We start from the raw sequence: 26,840 nt of genomic DNA, 5'->3' as shown, positions 1-26,840 counted from the left end.
GAAAGGGGAGCAGCTGGAGACGGAGCGCCACTCAGAAGCAAAACAAACCCAAATATCAGGGGTTTATTTAAAATCTCCTTGTCTTATATTAACAGCAGCGCTACAGGCAAGTGATTAGCCACACATGGGTCAGAGGTTCCTAAGCCTCACTTAATTTTCCTTGGAATCCATATTTTGTGTGTTTTATGAGACACAAAATACAGGCAGGGACTAGATTCCTGCTGATTCATTAAAAACATATCATTGCTTATAGAAACTGATCAAACAACTAGCTATGAGGGTGTAGTTATTCTTTAAATGAAAAAAATATAGCATGTCTAGTGCAATTTCCTTGATAAATTGCAGCACTTTGAGCCACATATGTAGATATGATGCTGTCTGATGTTCTTTACAAAGAGCTGAGACCTGCCCAGGTTATTGTAATGTCAACCCTGAACACGTGATCTCACTGCAGCTCTCTTTGACATTGAGGGATTCATACTTGTTTGATGTCTTACAGTTGAAATGCCCTGCACAGGAAGGAAGTGCTCACCCACTGGTCGCCTGTTCCATCTTCAGGAGCTCTATGGGAGGGAGGGAGGATTTCAGTGCAATATTTACAGTGACCTTTTCCTCTCACTGGCCAGGGGCCCATGGGAAAAAACTGGAGAAGACAAACAATGAACAATAGGGTTCAGGGATGAGCAATGGTGCCAGCGCAGCATGTGCCATTACGGGATGTGGATTACAGAGGGCTGGGGGGTCACAACAAGGATCAAGGCACAAGCAGTGTCCATCAGGAATACACCTGGGACACCTGCTCAGAAAGCCTGTTCTATTTAAAAATGCAACTTACAATCACATGTTCTTTGCTAAATGAAAGTACTGTCTGCAGAGGATAAGTCCAATGAAAAGTGAGAATTTAGTTAACATGTCCATATGATGTTTAATACAAGACATATCATGAATGAAAAAGTAGTGACTGAGTATTTGCACCTTGAACTGCAATGAACCATTGACAGTCTCACAAAAACAGATTCAGACAGCCAGGGATTCATACGTCATATAACCTAAGGAGCCAATCCTGTTAACTTGCTGGGACAGTGGGCAAAATAAGCCCAAAAACTTGTCAGTACACACAGGGAGAGTTTGCATTAGCACAACCACTAACACTGTGTCAGCCACTGCCAGTTACAAGCTAACAGATAACATCAACAAATAAAAGATGCTAACTACGCTAACTGTTCTGATACGTCTGCTAGTCTCTGATTCTGGTCTCCACAGACTCCTCACCTGAGTCTGGGTCTGACTGAGGTTCAATCATGTGGCTGAGTCTCTTTGACGTCTCCTCAACTAACATTGCTGATATGCTCTGCTCTTTTACCTGACAACCTAGACCAAGCAGTGGTGGTGGTGAGGGCACAAGGCCTGATCCCAATTTTTCAGTGAGGAAGTAAGCGTATGCCTCTAGCCCCAGTTTCAACTTTTTATGTGTGAAAACCACATAAAACAACAAAATATTCATCACAGCAGAGTATTTTCATATCGTTTAAAACATGTCAAGAGAGCAGCTTTGCTTTCTTGATGAAAGTTAGATAAGACTGATACCACTTTCATGTCTGTGCAGCAAATATGATGCTACACCCAGCAAACGTTTATCTTAGCTTGGCATAAAGACAAATAGAAAGAGCGAGAACTGAGCCCTGCCAAAGACACTGTGCAGGACATGATCCCAAATAAAACCACAACTTGTCTTTTTATATATCAGTTTTTGTACGGATTAGGAAAACATGATACAATGCATTAATTATGGAGCTTTAGCTTTAGGTGCTGGTAGATGGATTTTGTTTCCTTTGGACAAAACCAGGCTGTTTTGAGGTCTTTTAGCTAAGCTAAGCTAACCAGCTCCTGGTATCACCTCACATTTAATGGACAAATTATTGGTGTTGAGTGTATGTAAAATGAAATGGAAACAGATTTAAATCTTTATGAAAAGTCTCTGCATATATAGTTCTTACTATTCTGTACTGTAAAATGTCAAAACTGACCTTAAATAAATTTCATATAAATATATATAAGTAAATAAATCAGAATTTATTTCATTATCTCAGAACACGACACATATAATGCACCAAGTCACTTACTGATTTGTAGATTCCCTAGTTGGTGTGATATGCCACTGATGTTCTCATTCATTGGCAGAGGCTGTACCAAAGAGACCAAGATCAAAATCTTCTAGCGTCATTGCTTTAAGTTGATGTTTACATAGACAAACAGCCCCTGTGTTGCATCAGCATCTGTGCAAACTCCCAAGTCACAGTTTGATCCCTCAATTATCAGATTACCCCGTCTAATTGGACAATATGGTTTCCCCGGGGATTGGGCCTTGCCTTATCACAGAAATTCTTTCTGCCCTGCACAATTTGGTGAGATAAATGTAATGGTATCAGCGTTCTTGTGTGTGCCTGGGTGGTCCCTGTTGCATTTCTAATGATGCTGCGCCTTTCCCAGAACAAGTGGAAATACCTCAGTGATGCACCGTGAAAAGAGAAACGAGGAAAGAAGCAGAGCTCCCACTGGGCTTCAGAATTCTCACACAAGGACATCCAAAACTTCAGAGGGGCATGCATGCACGCTGATAATGCTGTTTCGCTGCAATTAGTTTTAGATCTAAGGACACATATTAGAACTGCATAGAAGAAACTGTTCATTAGATGTATCTCTCATTTGTTCTTAAAAAGGACCTGCAAGACAGATTTACAGCAGCAACAACCCAACATACTAACTTTTGCTGTCAAATTCCAAAACAGAAGGAAAACTTCTGGAAATTTGGGCTGATCGTGGATCACTGTGTTCAGGTAGATAGTGTTATGTAAGAGTAAACAAAGCAAATAGTAGGATAATAGTAGGATATTAGCAGTGCTACAGAAGTATTCAGAGAAGTATGTACCGCAATGTAAAAATACTCAGTTGTGGGTTCTGCATTTAAAATATCTCTCAAGTAGAAAAGAAAGTGGACGAAAGAAGGACAATAAAAGTATTAGGAGAAAAATATACCGAAAATATCAAAAGTAAAATCACTCACTATGCAGAATGACCCCTATGCAGAAGAGTATTATATTTTTACATCTTATAGTAATGAATTATTGTCATTGATTATTGTTATTGAGTAAAAAGGCAGAGAATGTGAAAAAATGTAGCACCCAAGATGTTAAAGTTTCCCTCTGTGACCATTTCATGAATTAATATTGGTATCATAATTTCCTCCTTGCTTTTTGCTTTCAGAATTTAATTTGAAGTCCTGACAGAGAACACGCAAAACACGCATTATTAAGTAAAACGTGTCTTATTTAAATTAAATCATGAAACGATACCTTCTACTTTATCTATCTAATTAATTAGTCAAAATATTTGCCAATCGCTCTTGCCAGAATTATTGTTAATTAATATTAATTTTGAATTCTCTGTGTTTTTATTTCATTTCTCTCTTTTTTTTTTTTTTTTTTTTTTACATTTTATTTTATTCTGAAGGCTGCGGCTGAGAACGGAAAGCCGGAAATAGTCAGAGGAAACAGGAAACGGTCGCTGCAGACAATCCGCTATAAACTGTAAGTCACTCTTTTCTTTAAGATATTTTTCTCTTAAAACATTCAATGTAGAATCAATATAATCGTGGTATGTCGTGTAGGTGTTTTTAGCCCTTTTAAAGGTTATAACAATCGCAAATGACAACCTCTGCTAACCCTTCCGGCATAACGAATTAGCCTGCTAGCGAACGGAGGTTAGCCTAAGCTAACGCTAGCTTTCAAATTTGTCAACAAAGCCGATATCGTTCTCTCTAAGATCACGGATGGGTTGTTCGGTTCGTTGTACTGTGTGTCTGTAGCGTGTCGGCGATAGTTGATGGGGAAACAGCTGACAGACGAGCCTGGTGTTGCCATCTTGCACTGTCTCACCGAATATGCTACAAGCTGAACCAAAACCCATTGAAATGTCTGTAGGTTTAAAGGTTAGTTTTCTATCCGTGAGAAACCTTCAGTAGTTACTCATTGCAGCGTCTTTAAGCGCTGTGCAGTGTATTTCAATTTAATGAGATTAAGTATTCTTTTTTTCTTTTAGCATAGAAATAATCATTACGCTTCCTATAAAAACAAAGAAAATGTATTAAATACCTTTTAATGTGTTAGTGATGGAACTGAGTACAACAGAAATAAATGATCACATCAAATGACCTCATATGACTCTGAGAGGTAGCATTGATAAATGGAAGACACTCACACTTTGAAAATAAACAGTAGAGCTCTCTAAATAAGGTTTAAAACACATGTTGTTACTGCATCACGACCTCACTGATCAATGACAAATTACTGGTTTATATTAAATGTCCTATCACCTTAATGTGTCATTAAGTAACTTGATTGCAATTAAAACAGTTTTCAACTTTGTTATTGTAATGGTCATACCAGGATAGATGATGTGCAGAAGAAAATCAGGATTTTTGCAGTGCAAAGCAGCTGCATGGAACCAGTTTAGAAGTGAGTGCTGTACCATACATGCTCCATATATAGGTTTTTGTCCCAGTCTGTAATATTCTTTCAGCCTGAAACTGAAACTTGTGAGTGTTTGGCATTTTTGCTTGAAATAAATTGATTTTAATTTTTCCTTCCACTGGGTCTTTAAAATGCACAGATAAAATTGTAGGATTAACTTCAGTGAAGGATTTTATTATATAGAAAGCTTTTGATTTCTCTCATTCAGCCACTTAGAAATTGCAACAATTGCAACAACCTGCAACAGAGAACATATTTTCCTGTCATTCAGTTGCAGCATGCTCTGTCATTTTAGTGGGGAAAACTGCGCATAGGTATGTGATTTGAGACACCTTGGCCAACATCAAACCGTGATGGAACCAATAAGATTTAAGTTTGTTGTTTGGTTTTAAGAGTGCTCATACACTGAAACCAGATTTAGTTGCAGTAAGCAGTTCTGAAGTGAGATCTGCTTGACTTTGCTCTAAAAATGTCACAAGCCTGTGTTACTCTGAGATCAGGAAAGCACAGTTTCATTTGCAGTTTTAGACCCAGTTATTTCTCGTAGATCTAAAGGTAAAATGTAGTGTCACGTGTAGTGTTTTTGAACAAATATTGTTAGAACATACAGTGCTTTATTTAAATAGGCCTGTCCAAGGGAAACGGCCCCTCACCACGTGTGTATGTTCAGCTGATTGATTGCATAAAAGAGTGAATGAGAGCAATAGACTGACAGGCAGATAGCAGCCAGGCGCCACGTCGCAGGGATAAGTTGTCATTGAGCTCCTCCATCATTTAACTTGACATCCATGCTAACAAGTCCTCAGCCTTTCAGTGAAAGTCTGTGAGCTCTGTGTATCACTTCTCCTTCTCTTCCCCAAAGTCAGCACTGCTTGGCTGGGGGAAAGTGGGGGCAAGGCTACACTGATCCATTTCCTGCCCCCCTCCCAGGGCTCTAATTGAAAAATTTGGGTGGCCTTGCTTGTTTGTTTTGGTGGAATGTGGTGGGTAGTGTTTTTTGAGGCTTTTCCTCACTGCTGCTGCTCCGTAGACCCCTGGGGTGAATCGAGCAACGGGGGTCAGGCCGAGCCTTGTTTATGAAGCGCCGCTTCTCTCTCACCCCTGTCTGCTCTCCGCAGTCGGCTCCACCCGGTAGTCCCCTCCCTGCTGACAGGCTTGTTGGGCCACTGGTTTTCACAGAATGGTTTCTGTGACCCAGTCAGACCTGGACAGACAGACAGAGGAGCTTTGGGTTGGGAAACAGGCCACAAGACATCTCAAAGAGACAGACTCAATACTAATATAGTCTGCTCATTTAATGCAGAGGTTTTTCTTGATTCCAGCCTAGAAATTGTGAGGATTTGCTGATTCTTGCTGTGTTATGCAATATTTTACATGGTTTTGGACTGTAAAACATTTAAAGATGTTTTCTTGTTCCCTGGGACATTGTGACAGGCATTTTTGACTATTTTTGTAATATTTTATAGGTCTAACTTTTCATCTATTATTTTACTAATTGAATAAATAATTGTCAGATTAATCTTTAATGAAATTAGCGATGGATTATTTCATTAGTTGATGACAGGTCTGGTTAATCTAGACATGTGAAAATGTTTCCTTTGGCTCTAGGAAATTGTGACAAGTCTTTTTTTCACAACTTAGTGGCATTTTGTTTAGATTAAGCAACTAATGAGTTAAAAAATAATCAATAGATTATCTGTAATCAAAATATTCAGTAACTACACTTATTTCAGTTAGACGATATTTCAGTTGGTCAATTCCCAGATTAGTATTGGGCAACAATTGTGGTAATTAATTATTTACCATATAAAATACATTATTTTATAATATAAAATAATATTTTGAAAATGTCACCTTTAACTTGTGATGGGAATTTTTTCCTTTTTTTAACATTTTATATAGAATAAAGTGACTTGTTAAAAATAATCAATGTAATAATCTGTAGCTGCAACCCTAAATGAAAGTGCTGTAAGCTACAATGTTTTTATAATTTATAGTTGTATGTGACTGTGGAAGGTTCTCACGCTGGTGAAGTGGGGTTTTTTTTTTATTTTTTATGTAAAGCAGCTGGGGCAGCAGAGTTACAGCCGCACTCATGAAGGTTCAAATCTCTCCGTTTCTCCATGTCATCGGGCAGAGCTGCCTGTCTCCAGTCTCTTAATCCTCTGAAAACATCTTCCTGCATTTGCAGGCCCATACTTTATATTTCTGTTTATTGTTAGAGGATTTTTATATGGGAAATTGGGGACATCACTTGGTTAGGCCTAACTCTGAAAGGCACTTGAGACTGACAAACAAACAAACAGACAGCCCTAAAGATAACAAACCCCGTGGGCAGACATCGTGATGGTAGGATAGCAAGCCAGAGGCACACATCTGATCACTCCGTCCATTTTCTCTGTCACGAAAGACTCTCCATGAGCCCTGGGACTGACTGACTGCAGAGGAGATGCTGACTCATTGTGGAAGAACTCATTGACTGTCCAGTGGCCGCAGTATCTGTTTTTCAAACAGAACCTGCACAATTCATATTGATATCATCCATTTATTTGAAATATGATACAACTGACACATATATTACTGTCAGTTTTTGGTCATCAGCTACATTGCCCTCACATCTTAGAGGTATGTGGTGGTCAGGGTGTGAGCGAACACTGGGGAGGATTGTTTAAAGCTCCACCCAGCCTGTGTGATCAGGCCAGTCATCTTAGGCTGGGTCATGTTTGGCCCACTCTGTGCATTCAGAGGAGTCAGAGGAGATCTTTGATGGAATTTGGTGTTTGTGTAATGTTGGGGAGCACGGAGTGAAATGGTGTTAGCAGTGGAAGGGGTGGGGGTTGTGAGCAGCCAGCGTAGTGAGTTAGCTCCTCTGATGGACGACGGAGGGGGTTGTGGGTGATGAGCTGTCTAAATGGGTCCCTTTGTGCCCCCTAAACCCATCATCTCTTTTACACACACACACACACACACACACACACACACACACACACACACACACACACACACACACACACACACACACACACACACACACACTTGCCAATCACTGCCATATGTGAGTCACCTTTGAGCTCAGGGCAGCATATGATCCAAGGTATAAACGCCTCATTCATGTGGCAGCGTGTGTGTTGATATGGTGGGTCAGGTAAATGGACTACCATCTCTGTCATGATGCAGAGAGTTTGTCCTGTTTTGAAGCTGTTGAAATAAAAAGGTCAGAGTTTGGAGGAGTTGCTGTGAACTTCGTTTTAACTGATGCACAGTGGAGACAGGAAACAGGAGAGAACAACAAGGATTACATGCAACAAAGTTCCACGATTTGAACCAGGGACCTTGCAATTACGTGACTTGCATCTTAGATAGGGTCGGTTCAAAATTTTAGATCTACAAGTTACAATTATTATCATATCTGATTTATCTGATGGTTATTTTTTTTAAGTTAAAAATGAATGGTTTGCCACCCAAATACTCAATTTATGATATACTACTAAGATAAACAGAAAGTCCTCACAGTAGAGAAACTAGAATCAACAAATGTTTTGCATTGTTTGCCTTTATGAATAATTTTAACAAATCATAACAATAATAGATTTATCATGTAATTGTTTCAACTCTAGATAATTTAATTTGAATAGACTTTTAGTGCAATCACACCTTGCTGATAAGATTGTTGTTTTTGCACAAGTTTGTCCAGCATGAATGATTCTAATAATTGCGTTCAATGTAAATGTGTTTATTTTTTCAATATGTGATGTACAGTACAGCTCCATTGCATCATGTTGCACATATTGTGATTGGCCAGTGAGCCCAGTCCCTGCACACCCATGCAGCATGCTCTAATGCGCATCCTGCATGACAGGCACACAGAGAAGAAGAGACAGACAGGGATGTTAGAAGCTTTATGGATTTTTTTCACAATCCACTGACCCACCAGTGCGAAGGGATTTCTCCTGAGGCTCCTGATGGCCAGTCTGACTACGGCAGATGAGTCTGTTGTCAATGTGATTGTGAGAAAGGGAAGGAGAGTGAGAGTGGGACAGGGGAGGGCAGGGGCTGAACGACTCAATCTGCTGCGCTCAGCTCTACAGTCAAATAACATTTTGCCTATTTAAAATAGTAATATAAATAAAATCAATATGTACGGTGAATGTTAATAAACAAAATAAATCAATGTTTGGCAAACACTGGCCTAATCTGAAATTCTGGGTGTCTAAATGACACTATGTGTCAAGTAAAGTTTGTGTGTGTGTGATTTGTTTTTTAAAGCATCTTTTATCGGAACTCGTTTCTTATGTTTTTGTGAAAAAGAAATCCATTGCTGCCATCTAGCCCAGACCACTGAGCTCAGCGTTTTTGGGACCTACTGTGGTATGTCAAAATGAAATGGTTTTATGTGACAAAAAGATTTGTTTAAAGCTTTAATGAAAAGTCTTGTGCTTTGTGTCCGGGTGCTCCAGCACAGAGCCGAGGAAGGGTTGTCCCGTGTCAGCAGCTCTGCAAGAGGATCCCAAGCCTCAGACCTCCACAGCTACCACACCGATTAGAGCCAGCCCTGCTGTTTGTTAGTCAGCCTCCAAGGAAAACAAACGTGCCTTTTTAGCCCTATTACCAGGGAGAGAGAGAGAGAAAGGTTGGGGCTGGGGGCTAGCAGCATCATGGTTGGAAGAGAGGAAAGAGGCTAAACCTGGATCTGTGTTGTAATTGATTTAATTTAACCTGCACAGTACAACACAGCTTAACACATGACGGAAGAAAGTGGGGTGTAGTCTTATGGGAATCCTCTGATGCCCCCTAGAGGTTAATACCTTTATCCCTCTTGTGGAAAATGCTGCCTACCTTGAGTTTCCAGCTCAAACTTCAGAGAGGGTTTTTTTTGTTTTCCTCTTCATGCTACTTTAAGGAAAAAGTAATTCACAGTTAGGCCCCGGCCTGTATAAAGTTATAGTTTCTATTACCTAGTTTGCAGGGTATTTGTGATTGTGCGTGACATGAGACTTGTCTCCTTTTCTGTGTGACTTTCTGTGAGTTTCCGTGTGCTTGTGTGTGTTTGTGCACGTGTGTGCGTGCACACTGGTGTTATAGAGAGGGGTCTGGGCAGTGTTCCCGTGTCCATGCACAGCCCCCAGAGTAAAGTAAACACAGCGGCTCTTTTCTCATCCCAGCCGTCAGCAGGCTCTCCCCAGGCCCGCGCCAGAGACCACACACCCAGACCACACACGCACATATACACACACACACACACATACACACATACACACACACACACACACACACACACTGCCCAGACCTCTCCGCAGATCCTTCCACATACTCGCATACACACAGACCACACAACACCAGCTCGGGCCCCTCGCACGCAACGTAGCTGAGCTGTCATTCTGCCCAGCGTGTATGTGTGTGTAAGTGTGTGTGCATGTGTGGGCAGGCTATCTGTGTGTTTGTGCACGTGTATTTCCAAGATGACGGGGGGATAGGATAGAAACACTCCTGGAAGCAGAATCAGAATTATACAAAATAAAGAGCCCAGTCCTCTGCCCCTCGCTGCTCCCACTCTAAACATGTGGGATTGATGAAGGATACACCAAGCTCTTGTTTTAGGCCTGTTAACCTCTTATCTTCTTCATGTCAGATCCATAGCCCCTCCATTTCCTCTGACAAGCGCAGGGCAGCAGCAACAACATGGGGTAAATCCCGTTGGAGTTTTCTAGTTAACTCTGGGATGTCAGGGCGATGGAGGGGGGAGGCCTTGTTGCAGAAAGGTTTCCCAGAAAGGTTCCTTACTCCTGGAGCTTTTTAGGTCAATAGATTCGCTGCAGTCCCAGTGCTACCTTTTATGCATCTGTGTTTTAGTTGTGCCATTTTCCTTACAACCTGTTAATGGACACTGGAGAGAAAATCAGAGATGTTGGCCCTGTGATATTTACTTAGCGCGACAAGCCAAATATTCAGCAACTGGTGGGAATTTAGTGTTAAAGAGGTTTGGTTCTGAAAAGATTAATCTCTTAGATGATTTGTCAGTCAGACAATTAACAGAAAATGTATTGACAGTAATTATTGTAATTGATTAATCCAGAGGTTCCAACCTTTTGTGGCTCTTGAACCTAATTTTATGTCATTTTTGTGACACCAGCAGAGATGTTGTTTGATGATAGAGATGTGAATGTGAAGGGAATTTACGTAAGAACAGTTCACTGTACAATGAACATTATGCAACTCAAGATTCCTGAAGCACAAGATGTTGACACTGATGTTTATTTGAACACAGCATGTCTAACCATGCCTAATGAGATGGGACACGGTGCTTCACGATCTATGCAACCGTGCTGAGTGACAGGTTGCGCAAATGTCTTGTGATCTGCCAATTGTTTTCTTGATTGATTGATTTAATTTGATTGTTTAGTCTGTAGAATGTCAGAAGATAATGAAAGATGTCCATCAAAGTTTCCCAACGTCCATGATGACGTCTCCATGTTTTGTTCAAAGCTCAAATGAATTAACATCGAGACAAAGAAAAGTCTTAAAATATCACAGTTCAGAAGCTGAAACTAGGTCATGTTTAACATTTATGCTTAAAAAATTACTTAAACAATTTATGGGTTGTCAGAAAAACTGCTGATGGATTTTTAACAAATTATTTCAAATCCACTGTGAAGTTGAAGATGAATGAAGTTCAAGGGCCTTAAAGAACTTTAACATTTTAACATGTTTTCTAATTCAAATGTAACTTAAAAAAAAAAAAAAAGAACTTTCTAGTAGCAATTTAATTGTGCCTTTTTTGGGGTCCTGAGTCATTTCTGGAAGTCATTTGTCAAACAAAGATTTTAGCTTCTCAGTATTTTATTCATTTTTATGTTGTATATCAGTGTAAACTGAATATATATTGACTGTTGGCTGAACTCAACTAGCAATCTGAAAACATACCCTTGGTCTCTAGGAAATTGTTATTGTCATTTTTACTATTTTCTGGATATTTTATAGAGTAAACAATTTTTGATTAATAATAAAAAAGATTCCCAGATTAATTAATGATGATAATAATCTGAAATTTCATCCCTGAACATGGCTCTCAGCTCTTCATGGATGCATTGCCTGCTGAAGGGGTTGAATCTCTTGACTTTCTTGTCACAGGAAAGTCTCTTTAACAAGTAATCTAATCAATGTTGTTCTCTGTCGGTTTAGATTTCCTTTAATATCAGAGCCCCTGTTGGCTCGTGGCAGTCTTATTGCACCCCAGTTGTACACCTACAACTAATTAGTGACCATATAGCTGTGTAAAGGGTTACCGCCGTGAACTCGCTGCAGGTCCGGTCCGTGTGAACTCCTGCATTGTTTGTGGAGAACGTGTTTTGGCTGCAGAGCAAAAGGGCGGAAGCCTTGTTCAAGCTGCTTCAGAGAGTCTAGATTGGTCAGTCTGTTTGAGACCTGGCAGTAATTTATTAGCAAACATCTGTGCTGCTGAAATACATCCTTTCAATTTTTCATTTGGACTCTTTCCCTCTCTTCCTTTACACAGCCCCAACATGAACTGGTTTTCATGGGTGCTCCTTCTCTGGTACCATAATCTGTACTGTATTGTGTGGGCTTATGTGGAATGATTGGGGAGGCCAGGTTTATTTATCCTTCGCTGTGAGGTTTACATTCTTCCTTTCCTCCCTGCTCTCTGTCTGCTCCTTCATTCTTGGCTCCCTTCTCTATTTTTCCTATTATCTGAGAGATAACTGCTGCAATGCATACATTGTTTAGAGACCTACAGGGTGGGAAATTAACACTAGCTGCCAGCCAAATTCTGTTCATACTTTGCTGTCCCCATTCAGTTCTCAAAAACCTAAGTATGTGGCTGCCTGGTGATTCAATGAAAGCGGCTGGTGAATAAAAAAAAATAAAAAAAAACCAATTGGCTGTATTTATTATTATTTATATGAAGGGGCTTGTGGGTTCACCCGCATCCATGTTAACTTAATTTTTTTTATTTTTTTTAAATCACAAAAACCGAATGGTACTGTATGCACTTCTCTTGGGGTGGGTTATGCTTAGAGATGGGGGTATCATTTTGTGTAACTGTGTTTTGGCCATTTTTACTGCAGTAAGCCTGTATCATATCTCTGTAAGTTATGTCATCTTCTAGAGCTACAACTATTGATTATTGTGATTTCCTTTTTTTTTATTTAATAATTAGTGACTGTTTTTCTATAAAACGTCAAAATTATGCCAATTGTTCCTTATGTCATTCGAGCCAAAACTGATTTCTTTAAGTAACTTTTCTTTTGGAGCAATAGTCCATAAATAAATACATAATTAAAGGTGATAGATTTACTTTGTAATGTGACACAAAGACAAGCAAATATTCAGCTTTGACAATCTGTGACCAAAAATGTTTTTACTTGATTAATGATTTGCACAAATATTACCAAAACTCTTGATTAATTTTCTGTCAATACACAGATTTATTGATATGCTGATCACTTTATCACTGATTGCTTCATTTCCAGAGTTCTCCAGTTTGTGTTAGTTGAACTTTCAGTGCGTGGAGTTTGTTGAGCTTTGTGTTACTCAACATGTCCTCTTACGAACGCCTTGCTCTGCCTGTTATTTTCCAGGTCCAGGTGCTGATAGATCCAAGTGTTCCTGTCTGCCCTCAGCCCGCCATGTCTCGCGCCCGTCAGCCCCCGCTTGTGACGGGCATCTCACCCAAAGAGGGTGCGGCCTGGACCAAAGTCACCATCCGTGGAGAAAACCTGGGCACGGGCCCAGCTGACCTCATCGGTAATAACCACACAGTTAACAACACACGCAGCTCTGTCCTGGTAAAATGCTGCAGTTTCTATGTTTGTTTAATTTTTTTAAACAAATTGATGTTCAGAATTTATTTTTTTCATGTGAAGTAAAGGTATCCATCATCCTGGAAGAGCTTTACATACTTCCCCTTAATATATTGTCTTTGTTATTAAAATATGTATATAAATTAATATGTGTGGATAAATATACAGTGTTGAGATATTTTGTTTAGATTATCATAAGGATGTGTTGAATATGTCGTCTCATTATGTAATAAACATTTATTTGTTTTAATGTAAATGATAATTCTTAGGTGATGATTTTTATTGTTTATTTCTCTGTGGGAGCTGGTTTTGTGGAAGGAAGGAGACACTGGTGCTGAGTTAATGTAGCTGATTTATTTTTGTCATTTAATTTCTTCTCCGGTACGTCGAGTAACTGAAGTCGTATTAAGTGATTTTATTAACTTATACATAAACAAACTACAGCAGCCTCTTTTTAAACAGGCTGGTGTAAAGTTTGGTTTTGTTGATATGATCCATAAGTGGACAGGACAGTTTATTCTTTGTTCCCCTGTGAATGAGGATTTCATCACTTTTTCACAATTTTTTTTCCAGGAAAATTTTGGTTGGTTCTAATCATGTATTTCTATGTCAACTATTTTTTAAAATGGTTTTAGACGTATCTGCAATGATAAATTATTAATTTAAACTTGTTGTTTTCATGACTGTTTAGATATGTCTTGCATTATAACAAGTATTTTCTAAATGAAGGCAGTCTGAAAATTCATTATTGCTTCACCATTTCATTTTTTCAATTATAAAGTAAGATACAGCTTTTGTGAATTTCTTGTACGTAGAAAAGCATTTAATGTTGGAATTGGTCTTGAAAGTTCACACTCTAGCTTTGTGGTCTGAAAAAAGACAATCATAAAAAAAAAGCTCAGTCCAGACAACAAAGACTTAACAAATAAAATAGTGAGATATTTTGCTTTTGTCTAACTCAGTTGAGCTTCTCCTGTGGCGCGGTATTCTTCCAGTGTTCTCTGCAACACACCAAAAACACAATTTTTTTGTTTCTGTAAATATTTAGATTGTTGTATGCCTAGTTTGAGAAACTCTAGAGCTTATCAACCTGTATTAATGTGAAAGTATATTTTTTTTCCATTTGCCACACAGATGGACTACCTCCATCTTGTTCTCATTATGTGTTCGTCACACTTTTTCTGTGCCCATATTTTCCCTCATGTTCGCCAGTTCCTCCTCTAACTCTGCTTCTTTTAGGTTTCAGTGGAGGTGGGACACAGGACTCACACACACTGCTCCATGCTTGGCAAGCTGTGCTTTGGCCAGTGATACAGGTCTATTTCTGACCATGAATGTCCCTGGGGCCTGGAATTAGATAATTAGATATGCACAAATGTGTGTGAGTGCTTATGTATTCAAACAAAGTGGCCAGCAGAGAACAGGGGCAGGAAATTGGACTCTAATGGGCATATTATTCACGGTTTTATGGGCTATTTGTTGATCAGCTCTCGCAAGCTTTTATAAGGTTTGATTATACACATGTGAATCTTTCTGAATCCCCTCAGCTGGAAACGTCAAAGTAATCCCTGTGTGTGTCTTCTAGGGTCCAAATAGTTTTCAAGAGGGTTTAAAAAGAGGACGACAGATGTAGGGGCCAAGTGCACATTGTGCCAGTAATGAGCCACTTAGCACTGAAGTGACACACGTTGGCTTAAAGGAGATGAGTGAGAGGAAGCAAGGTCAAGGCCACCCACACCCATCGTGACCCCAGCTTCAACTTTGACCCCCAGTGACAGTTTTGACTAAACTTGCTGAAAGATGCCAATTCCGTCTGAGTGCCGAACCTCTTGTTGTAGATTTTCTGTGTGTGCGCGTCGGTGCTACAGTTTGTTTATTTTTGCTGTCACGGTGTGTCTGTATCTCTCACCCTTTTCACCCTCTGCCTCCCTCTTCCGTCTCAGGTCTGTTGATCTGCGGCCATAACTGCCTGCTGACAGCCGAGTGGATGTCAGCCAGCAAGATAGTGTGCCGCGTGGGTCCTGCCAAAGACGACAAGGGAGAGATCATCGTCACCACCAAGTCCGGAGGCCTCGGCACCTCCACGGTCTCATTCAAGCTGCTTAGACCAGAGAGGATTGGTAAGACTCAGAAAACACACAGAATAACAGACAAAAGTAGTCGCGACTGCAGCTAATAATTATTTCCATTAGCAGTTCATGGCTTGGTTCCTTTTTTTGTATAATCAATTTATTATTGAATCTAAGAAATGTCAGAAAATAGTGAAATGTGCTTGACATAATTTTCCAGATCTCACAGTGATGTCTTCAAATGTTTTGTTGTTTTCAACCAACGGCTCAAAACCCAAACATATTGAAGTGATAATGATATAAAACAAAGAAATACAGATGATCCTCAAATTTGAGTGGCACCAGAGTATTTATGTGATAAAAGATGACAATGAAAAACAATGAATCAGTTGTAGGGCTGCACAGTTAATTGTAATATTATTGAAATCAAAGTGGAATATAAAAATCACAGGAGCTGCAGTTTTTTGAAAAACATAAATTGTGTCACAACATACTGTAAATAAAGCATTGTGGTGCTTCAGAGTTGCCCCGGCCGATAAATCATGCTCTCCAGATGTAAAGAGGAACATGTTTGTTTGATATAAGGCCCAAGAAAAATCATGTCATCATCATTAATTTTTTTTTTTCAGTGAAAATGAAATAACCATTCCAAGTGAAATCTTGACACGTCGCAATATCTGCCAAAATAATCACAATATAATGTTATTTGCATATCGATAGGCCCTAATCGGTTGATATTGTTATTGATTAAATTCTGTGAAATAACTTCAGTGCTTCTCCCAGCCAGTTGCTATATTGTAATTTAATTTCCCCCAAATCTCAAGTTTGTCTCAAAAGGCTCCACAATCTGTATCACCCTGTGTGTGCATAGACCTTTATTTCAAGGAGCATTTTTTCACAAAAACAAGATTTATCAGGATAAAAAAAATGGGAGGATGCTCAGAAAGCACAAAAGAGGACAGATTTCTACAGTGGGTGAGGGAGCGCCACGCTCTGCAACTTTTAAGTACACAAAACATAAACAAAAAGAAAAACAAAAAACATGTTCATCACTTTGACAAATTGCAAATAAAACACAAAAGAAATCGAGAAACTCGATGACTGAAAGGAGATGAACATGTCTGTAAAGTTGACCACGAATAAGTGATGTTGGAAAATCAGCGAGCAGTGTTTATTTTAGTTTTAACTATAAAGTGTATGATTCAGATATCACTAGAGATATTGAATATACACATACTGTTAGTTTCTTACTAATTACACCAGCATGTCTATAAGGAAACTTCTGTCGCTATATACAATTTGCTGTGTTTCTTTATGTTGCATATATGTTAAATTGGTGAAAGTGTTTCTCTCAGTTGCTTTTGTTTTATTTATTTTCAGCATTTTTACTTAATGCAACATGAAAATAAGGGAGATATTTCCATCGTTTGCTTGTGTCCTGCCCATTTGCATGTGTTAACCTGAGCTCTCTCCACCACTGCAGATCTCTCTTCCACGACTTTCCAGACAAACACAATCACAAAATGAACGATTTAAAAAGTCAAACATAATATAAGGTACAGATAGTATAATATAAAACAAATAAATAAAAGAGTGTGGAGCCACAAGTGTTTCCTACATGATACTGGGTATATTGAATGTGCATGTTTGAGTGTGTGCAGTTACAGAGAGACTGTGTGTGTGTGTGTGTGTGTGTGTGTGTGTGTGTGTGTGTGTGTGTGTGTGTGTGTGTGTGTGTGTGTGTGTGTGTGTGTGAGTGAGAGAGTGAGTGAGTGAGTGTACATCTGGCATGTGTTGTCGAGCTCAGTGACGTGTGTCTCATCGGTCTTGCCCTGTCCTGCAGGTATCCTGGACCAGTCTGCCGTGTGGGTGGATGAGATGAACTACTACGACATGAGGACAGACCGCAACAAAGGCATCTCCCCCCTCTCCCTGCGACCCAGCAATCCACTGGGCATTGACATAGACAAGTACAGAGCAAGAACATACAAATACAAACACACACACAAAAATCGCTCAGCACAATCACACCACCATAAACACACGCGCTCTAGTCATTGAGTCATGGTTTACATCCCTAAACAGAAACAAACTCTCCCCATATGCAGGCGTTTGAAATATTATGCCAACGCAGCAATGGCTGAACAGCCTCTAACCACTGCATAGAGGGATTGGAACCAGAGTAAAGCAGAGAGGACGACGATAGACAGGGATTTGGAAAGAGCTAAAGCAGTGACCCATACGCATGTACGCAGCGTGGTGCTGCCTCCCATGCGCCTGGCGGGGAGCACACAAGTTGTAATGTATAGTTTGTGTTGTCAGGTTCTGGCATTTCTGGGTTAGTGTTTGTTTGGTTTAGAGGGGCCGGGGGCAAGTGACCGCTCGTGACCAGAGACAAGACCCCTATAAACAGGCCGTACCATTCACTCACCTCCCAGGGTTCCATTAAACATCCAGCATACATAGTCAGTTCTCTTTGACACTAATATATGAACACACTCTCTGTGTGTTCATATATTAGTGTCAGTTGATCTGTTACATGAAGGAATTCAAAAGCAGGAGATGTGTTGTTTGTTTGAAAGCAGCACCTTGTTGTCTGGTCTGTCTACGTGGTTGTGTACGTCTTTGTGTAGTGATGTCACTGGATGGTTATTTAGCTGTAGCTGTTTACGCCAGCTGTTGGTTACGTCATACTTGGCTCAGTTATAAAACAAGTGTTTACCAAGTGGAGACTGATCAATCACTAAATTAAAACGGGGTGAACCATGCAAAGTAGATCTCACATTGATTTTAGTTGGCACAACACAACACTATATATTTATATATGTATGTATATATAAGGGGAGAATTGATCATATGAACAACATCATATAATGGTGTAAACTGATGCAACGTTGCAGGTAGGTAGCATATTGCTTTCTATAGACCAAGCTGCAGTATCTTCAGAATTTATATTACTGTTTGCTGCCCTGCAGATGTTTCCTGCAACTGATTTACACACAACTAAGGGTTTTTCTACACAAGACATTCCCTGAGTTTTAACAGTGCAACCCACTTTAGATTGAAACACTAGTTGAAACTAGTTGCCACTTCAGAATTTCACGCATAAACTGAGTGATGGAGATATGAAAAGCTGGTGCAGCCTGACTCAGGACTCCAGAGGAAACTTTCCAGTTAAGAGTGAGTTCTATCAACAACTTTTGATAGTATATAATATAGTACAACATCTAACACCTACTGAATATGGAGAGCTTGAATATTTTTAAACTACATCTATGTGCACTGTGTACCTACAAACAAGAGTGTGTAACAGCCCTGATGGTGTCAGTTATTGAATCTTTATTCTGTAGCTAAGGACTCCAGTGATTATTGAACGTAAGATTACAGAGCAGTGTTTTGTATTGTATTGTTTGTTTTCCTCTGGGTTTTCTAGGGAATGAGACCAATACACTCACTTCTTCTTTTACATTTAAGATTTTTCTTGTGTATGAATTTCTAAAAAAAAAAAAAAAAAAGGTATTAAAAATTAAGTTAATTTCAGTTTTATTTATTTAACCCAAGATATAATATATAGTGAGAGTTTAGACATTAGAAACTTTACTCAGTTTCACATCTTTACCACTGCAATGTTTCTATCTGTCTTAATAATATTTTACATCCTGATGATTTGTAGAAATAATCATTATTTTTTGTTGATATGCATGAATTTGTGTGTGTGTGTGTGTGTGTGTGTGTGTGTGTGTGTGTGTGTGTGTGTGTGTGTGTGTGTGTGTGTGTGTGTGTGTGTGTGTGTGTGTGTGTGTGTGTGTATGTGCATGCATGCATTCGGCACAGAGTGTATTCATGTGTATGGATTTTCAGTTTCACCGACTTCAATACTGTGCTGTCGGTGTGTTGGTTTTTCTACATATGTGTGTGTAACTGCAGAGTGGGTGGTGATGGTGGTGGTGGGGGTTTGGTTTGTGTAGACCACGGGTCATTAGTGGAGATCAAGACTCCCTAATGAGTACTGGGTCCTCCAGGGGCACCCAGGCGTCACATACTGCACTTCCCACGCCAAGCTCTCCCAGCCTGGGTAGTTCTTGACTGTATACTGCCCCCTGCTGGAAATACAGATGCCAACATCAAATAAAAAATGTATCCCATAATTTACATGATTCTTTTGATAAGCCCTACTCAGTCACAGTTTTTCACAAATATATTTATTATATTTATTACATGAGTTCTTTATTTTAGTGTAAAATTTCATCCGGTGTTTTCTATTGTTTAAATATTGTACATCTACATACTGTGCATCTTTTCATCTCCCAGAGGCAAAATCCCACAGAGTGACATGGAGCTGACATTTCCAGGAATGAGTGGGGACTTCACCAGTGAGAACTTTTCTGCCACCTGGTACCTCATAGAAAACCATGCAGGATCCAGGTAGGTTCACTAATCTCAAGTTACCATCCCTCACAGATAATAATAAGGAATTGGAAATGATAACCTCGAAGGCAAAACTGCTGGGCTTGATTCCCTTTGGCTTGGCACTGCAACAGTCAGGGTCACTGTGCTACCAACTGCTGCTGGTTCCTTTGGTGCCTTTTCAGCAGGGCTTCCAGTGACACTCCTTGCTAGGAGGGAAGATCACTGTCAGGTAAATCCATGTGTTGTGAAAGTAACATTACCTTCTACACTCTCGCCAAGCCAACAAATGATTCTGGTTTAGTAGACCTGCAAATATTTGATTAATTGATCAGTCAATCATTAATCAGTTTCCAGTTTTTCAGATTTGAATATGTTCTTTTTTTTTTCATTTTCTTCCATGATATATATTTGGGCCTTGAACTGTTGGTCAGATAAAACATTTCTATAATTCGCTGAGGTTTCACACACCAAGTGACTAAATGATTAATCAATTAATCAAGAAAATAATTGATAGAATAATTGTTGTTTGCCATCTTTTGGCTCAGTCTGGGATGAATGAATAGAAAGGAAAATGAAAGAATGCATGAAAGAAAAAAGACAGAGAATAAACACAGTTTTATGACTTTTATTTTGATGTTGATCTACACACGGTCAGTTGGTCGTTCACAGAGCAGTGAGGTTTGTAGACGAGGCTGTCTGCTGACCCAAAAGCCCGATCCCAGTTGACTGTCATGTCAGGGCAGAGGAGAGTTATTTTGGACTCTCCTGGCTTCCTCTCCCCCTGCTTAGCCTCCGAGTAACCCAGACCCCAGGATCCAGCATGACCAGGGGCCTCTGTTTGGACCTCGCTGGGTGACTGTTTCTTCCTGCGGAGGAAACCTCACTCAAGACTCTGACACACAGACACACGCACTCACACTGGGCCACAGATGTGTGTGTCCAGAAATCAGGTTTCTCTCCACAGACATAAACGCTGCATAGGAGTTATATAGTTAATCATACTTAGACAACAAAATTACGGAATAATATTAGGGTGTCACAGTGTCTAGATTTGCAGTTCTCTGTTTTTTCATTTCATCATTTAAAATTCTGTATAATCAGATTTTGGACTGTGCACAAAATAAGCTATCTGAAGACCTCTTTGCGGCCTGTGCTGAAAAAAAATAAAGGAAACTAATGATTGGTTACAGTCTTTAATGACCTGGAAATATTGTTTTTGTTGTTTTCTCAGTTTTGAGCAGTTGAAGGTCGCAGCCAGTAACCTGAAGAAACAGGCTACTAAGAAGAATGAGGGGAGTCTGGCTTATGTAAAAGGAGGCCTCAGTACGTTTTTTGAGGCCCAGGACGCTCTAGCAGGTGAGAGGGATTAACACATTTTTGTCTGCTGTGGAACTTTACCAAATGGTCTGCAATAAATACACAAACTTCCAAATCATCACTCTTCATCTCTGCTCCAAAAGGAGCTCTTGATTTTTTTTGGAAAGTGTGCATACGTCTCAGGATTTTTTGCGGTTTAGCAGTGGTTGATTAAAGAGGCTCATTTGGACGCTGTGTGAACACCCTCCACTTTGTACTTCTGTTACACCAGCCAACCACAACATGGCTAATTCACCTTCATCAAAATGAGATCAGCTCTCACCTGTCACACAGTCTCGCTTGAGTCTCCCTAGAGCCAGGAAGTGGACACACACACACACACATATACACACACACACACACACACACACACTCATTGACCTTCTGGTGCCAAAAAGATTTCAAGGTAGCAGAGACTGACTGCTGTCGCTCTGCCAGGTACCTCGAATCAATTGTTCGCTTCATCATTCATACTTTTGTCTGTTTACTCTCTGCTCCCGCCATAACCGCTCAGTTACTTCCGCGTACTATTTATACGTACACTTTTCTGCCTCCATCATTATTATTATTGCTTTCCCTATGTTTGTGCCCCGGTGGGGACAGAGGCAATGTTTTCATTGTTAGTGGCTGAATCTAAATAAACGGAGCAGCCCAACACAATGCAGGCCAGAGTATTAGGACTGATAGTGCTGATAACAGACCCAATATGACCAATGGGAACAATGCACAGTCATTCTCACGTTCAGACTGAGCGTGCCTACTGTGTGCCCACTGCCCCAATGGGAAATGTACAGTCTCCACACACGGAGGAAGCAGCATACCACGGCTGGACTCAAGTGACCTGTGGACCAAGAGGTTATAGTGATGCTTCATGACCTGTTTAACAGGATGGGATTCACTATATTGGCCTGACTGTAAGAAAACCCTGATCAATAATAGCTCTCTTAATAAGCAACGTTAGGTAAAGTGGCCTGAGGCTTAATGGTAACGTTGCTCTGTGTCTGCTTGATGTGTAAACAAATGTTTGCTTACACATTTTCTGTTAACAAACTTAATGACATGTTGATGTTAGCAGCTTTGCCAAAGTGACCAAAACAAATCAATTAATGCCACTTTAAAGCATAACTGTCACATCTGTGTACCTGTGTTTTCAGGTGTGGCTAGCAGACATTTCTTCATGGCCAAATCTTTTAAATAAGGTCGTAATCATTATTTTTAGCTGTTGGTATTTTCCAGACTGTCCTGTCCTTACCTCCGTCATGGCAATCAGACACGAGGAGGAGCAATTAGAAAGCTCTGTCTAATTATACCTATAAACAAACTTGCTAGGTTATTAATAATGGAACTACAGATGGCCCAAAATGCAACACTGCTGTATATAAACTGTGTAATTTAAGAGCAGGTACTCAGAGTTGTGAATCCATAAGTGTCCACTCCTCAAATATCATACATCTCTACAAAAAAACAATGTCAAATTTCTGAGTCCTGTCTTCTCACCAGGACTCATTACAGCACTACAACATCCTTTCTTGGCCAACTTTTGGCTCTCAGTCATGAAAAATGAAGTGGTGGCCCAGAATGGATAGCTCAAGTGGAGATATTCTGTATACTACGTATGGTCAGCCAAACCGACATACCAGCCAGCACGCTGCTAGCAGCCAGCCAGCTCGAGACAGCTCTGCAGTAGCTCACTGCCAGGCCTAGTTAGCACAGCTGTTTGAGCGACTGTGAATCCTTTCTTTGTCTCTCGGCAGCATTTGGCAGCTCTCTGTTGTTCTGAGTCAGTCCAAATGAACCTCACCTGAGATGGGGCTGTGTAAATTTTAAAAGAAATTAACAGTGAAAAAAAAAAGAAATTAACAGGGTGCTTGTGTGTTTTCCTTGCTCACAATGTGCTGTGTTAGAGGTTGCTGTAGTGCTTACAGCCCTCTCAGTTCACCATCAAGACATTTTTGTCTCCCCTAATATTTATTTTCAGTTCTGCTTGCATGTGAGATTTTTATTGATGACTTTAATAGAAGTCTGGAGTTATTTTTTAATGCAAGTGTACTGCTGCTGGCAAGGTCGAAACAAGTGGGAGAAGCCAAATCTGGAAAGAGAAATGAGGCGGATAGAAAATATTTAGAGCAAACAGCAGGACTCTGACTTTAATATCCATGGGGTTTCTCTCCCCCTTTCTCTTTTTCTTCTCCCCACTAATTGCCTCTTAATTGCTCTCCAGTATAACTAACCATCCCCAACAGAAATAGCAAAACAAAATCCCATGTCTCATTTTAATGAACTATGAACTCTACGCTTAATCACACAGTTCAGACTTTTGCATCTACAAATCCCCAGTCTTGTTAATTACACTGCTGTTTGGGTTAGTTAGCTAATGTTGGCTTTTAGGAAATGGAGAATCAAGACTGGGAGCTGCAGCCAGCTATTAAGTACGGTTGTGTTCCTAAAGCCTACAGCAGATCAGAAGTACATGATCAAGTTGCATGTCCTCACAAGAGTTGCATGGTACAAGGAATGAACTGGAACTCATTCAACTCTTATATGTTTGTAATTTTATTTTGGCCAAAGCATTTATCCAAATTGCACTGTGTTTTTTAAATTGGGACAAAGGATCCCATCCTAACCAACCTACAGTTGGGGAATTGTTACTGACATTAATAAGCAGATATATTATTCACCAGATGGACCAATCTACATGCAGTATAATTTCCTCATCAATGTCATGATCAAATTCAGTGTTTGTGAATTTACAGTGAGCTGACTGTTTTAGCATCACAGTAATTCCTGCTCTCATGATACTTTAGATAAAAAATGTTTGGGATTTAGGGAAGACAGATCGCTCTTATGAGATAGAGAAACTGCTGGCAGATATCCTGAGCTGGGGTATTGGAATTATTATCAGAATAAAAAAGTCAGATGTGTGCATCCTTGACAACAAAAAAAGAAGTTGAAAGTTGAAAATGTCAAGAATATGTCTCATTTTATAATAGCTATGAAGTAAAAACCTAATTTTAGCCCAAATTTAAGAGAAGGGAGACAACAAGATGTCTGATGTATGTGTAAAGGTGGGTGGACAACCTGAGACGTAAGTAACAGTTAGTCAGCATGACTCAGACTGAGTCACAGGTTAGATCCTGTAGATATAAGCACTTTTACCTTTGTCAGGTGGCCTTGTTACTGGGGTGGAAAATCTGAGGTATGCTGTGGGGCTAAATGGGCATGTAATCAAATAATATAGGTTCAAGCACCAATATGTCAAGTTTCATGTCTTTTATCAACTTAAAAAAAAAATAAATAGTTTTCCCCCTTGGGAGAGTTTGTGTTTGATACAATATTTTACTTGTTTGAAGGAGGTTTTGTTTTTGTTTTTTTTGGTAGTGATGAAAGAAGTAGCTCTGTAAACACTCCATGTGAACCACCACAGACTGGTGAAAGAAATGGAAGGTTTTTGGCCATGGCGACTGTTTGGTTGTGGAGCCTCGGTGACAAACTGAGCCGTGTCTCTGAGACAGAGACTCTCCGGCTGATTGACTGACTGACAGTCTGTCAGGGAGTCCAGGATTGTTGCTACTGAAATGTTGAAATTTGAGGTTTTTCATTGTTGTGTGAAAAGGAAGTCTCCCAGTGACGCAGGAAACGGAACGGCTACCATGTTCCAAAAATGCCAGATTCCCAGGGCCTATTCCCTGAGCCCCCAGCCCCAGCAGGAGTCAAAACATCTCCAGCTTTAGAATCCAGGGACACTGTATTTTTATTCTTATTCATTTTTTTTCCTCAATGGTTCCAGGAAGTGAAGCGGGAGCTGCAGCTCTTCCTCAGGTCCTGGCTGCGTGTGTTATCCGGACCCTGACCTGATGTTTAGGTTAGCTGTGACGTCATCGGCCCTTCACTGTGTGACAGACGCAGAAGACACACAGCTGGCAACAGGGAGAAGGGGGAGTGTGGGGATGTGAAGCAGACCTGGAGTGTGTGTGTTTGTGTGTATGCTCCAATATACACTCCCACGTCTACGTGCTTTAGTCCTAACCTGCATCTGGCCGCATTTTCTGCTGGTCGAGAGGTCCGTGAAAGGGCCAGGGACGTCTGCTCTGATTAGGCAATGGCATGTTTGAACAGCGTGTTTTAGGAATACCTCGGTCTCTGCCTTGAGGCTTCTGTCTGTCAGAATGGACCCACATATTTATTTACAGAACTCTCCCCCTCCACTTTGCCTCCTGCTCCCTCTGCTGTCTCCGACGCTCTGCTAACAGCCAGTATTTGTAGTGGAACAACTGTGAGAGAAGAAGGAAGGCAGGGAAGAGAAATGAGAGGATCGTTATCCTTTTTCTTTTCTTTTTTTTTTTTTACCCACATTTCTGTGTCTTAACTTCATTCTTGAGATGTCTGCCTGTTGCATATTTGAATCGCCCCACAAGTATGTATGAGAAGGTCTCTTAAACCTTCTCCACCCCTCTTCCACTTTGTCAATAAACCCACTGCAGCTCTCAGCACCCAGCTGCCCGCTGCTGCACACCATTTATTTATTCACGAGGGTAGCCACACCACTCGCTCTCCGTCTTTTTCTCTCTCTGTTTTCTTCCCCTTATTCCCTCTTTTCAAAATTCCCTCTCCCGCGTAAAGGTCTTCATGCTAAGTGATGGATACAAGCCATCGGAGAGTCCCCCCCCCCCCCCAACCTCTCCAGGAGTCATTTTTGGCGTCCAGACCTCCAGCTCTGCTCTCCCAAATGTTATTTTTCAGACAGTTGAAACATTTTAGATTCACATTACCTTCAGGTCAAAGGGTTCCAAATGTCCCAAGACCACAGAACTGTGCTATTAGTGGCTTTGGTTAGGTGAATTGATCCGGTACAGTCACCGCTGAGACACGGACAGGTCCTCTGTTGTGTGGGAACAGGCGCAGGGGGGAGTGGGTTCAATAGCAGCATCTGTGGGCGGAGAACCGGCGAGGTTATCTTCCATCTATCACTGGTTTAGGGCCTGTTTATTGTTTTACCTTCGGTTCCTGAAATTGAAAATGTTCCTGTCTCCGGGGATTGATCGTTGGTTACTCTAACAGCACAGAGAACCTAAAATTATTGTCAGATTTTTTTTTTTCCCACATTTCTTACCAGGTCCACATTCATGCAAACATTGGTTGTTTCTCTGATTTTATTGCAGTGTGTTTTGTCACAGTGTCTGTAAAATATGAATTAATTACTGACTTATTTTGCAGCAATCCACCAGAGACTGGAGTGTGATGGCACAGAGAGAGTGGAGGGATCGATGACCCAGCGACTGGAAAACATCCTCAACAGTAAGCATCATTCATTTAGTGCAAACACTCCCTATGTTAGTATTCAGACTAATTTTTGGGGGATAATTATATATATATATCCTGTGTTTGATTCTATTCAGGTTTAGATAAAAGTCAAATTCAAAGATCAAAAGGAGTCAAAGTGAAGATGAGAGGGGCCAATATCTTCAGTATCCAGCTCTTGTCACACACTGTAACACTGTCCATACAGACCAAACACATGCACGCTGTGTGTGTTCAGTCACCTTTGTGGGTCATCCTCTCTGAAGCGAGCAGATCCCTCAGCAGATCCTGCGTTCCCACCCTCTCGTCTCGTTTTTGATAATGTGACTGCTCTAATGGGGGGTTAACAAGCAGGTCCT

At 40.4% G+C, this 26,840-nt stretch overlaps 1 protein-coding gene across 2 annotated transcripts in view; it reads left to right on the top strand.

Moving 5' to 3' along the window:
• The first annotated feature begins 3,517 nt into the window (after window positions 1-3,517).
• Window positions 3,518-26,840, top strand: part of exoc2 (exocyst complex component 2) — a 47,144-nt gene continuing 23,821 nt past the window's right edge. For both annotated transcript variants that reach the window (XM_071486556.1, XM_071486555.1), the window contains exons 1-7: window positions 3,518-3,587; window positions 13,127-13,292; window positions 15,292-15,468; window positions 17,261-17,387; window positions 19,729-19,842; window positions 21,059-21,183; window positions 26,398-26,478. In XM_071486556.1, the coding sequence (XP_071342657.1) occupies window positions 13,175-13,292; window positions 15,292-15,468; window positions 17,261-17,387; window positions 19,729-19,842; window positions 21,059-21,183; window positions 26,398-26,478 (742 nt within the window). In that variant the 5' untranslated portion in view covers window positions 3,518-3,587; window positions 13,127-13,174. The remainder of the gene's footprint in view (window positions 3,588-13,126; window positions 13,293-15,291; window positions 15,469-17,260; window positions 17,388-19,728; window positions 19,843-21,058; window positions 21,184-26,397; window positions 26,479-26,840) is intronic.

The sequence above is a fragment of the Trachinotus anak genome, unplaced genomic scaffold, assembly GCF_046630095.1.
Source record: "Trachinotus anak isolate AG129_WGS33_773 ecotype Australia unplaced genomic scaffold, CSIRO_AGI_Tana_v1 ptg000010l, whole genome shotgun sequence".
NCBI lineage: Eukaryota > Metazoa > Chordata > Actinopteri > Carangiformes > Carangidae > Trachinotus > Trachinotus anak.
This window is presented reverse-complemented; position numbering and strand designations above follow the sequence as displayed.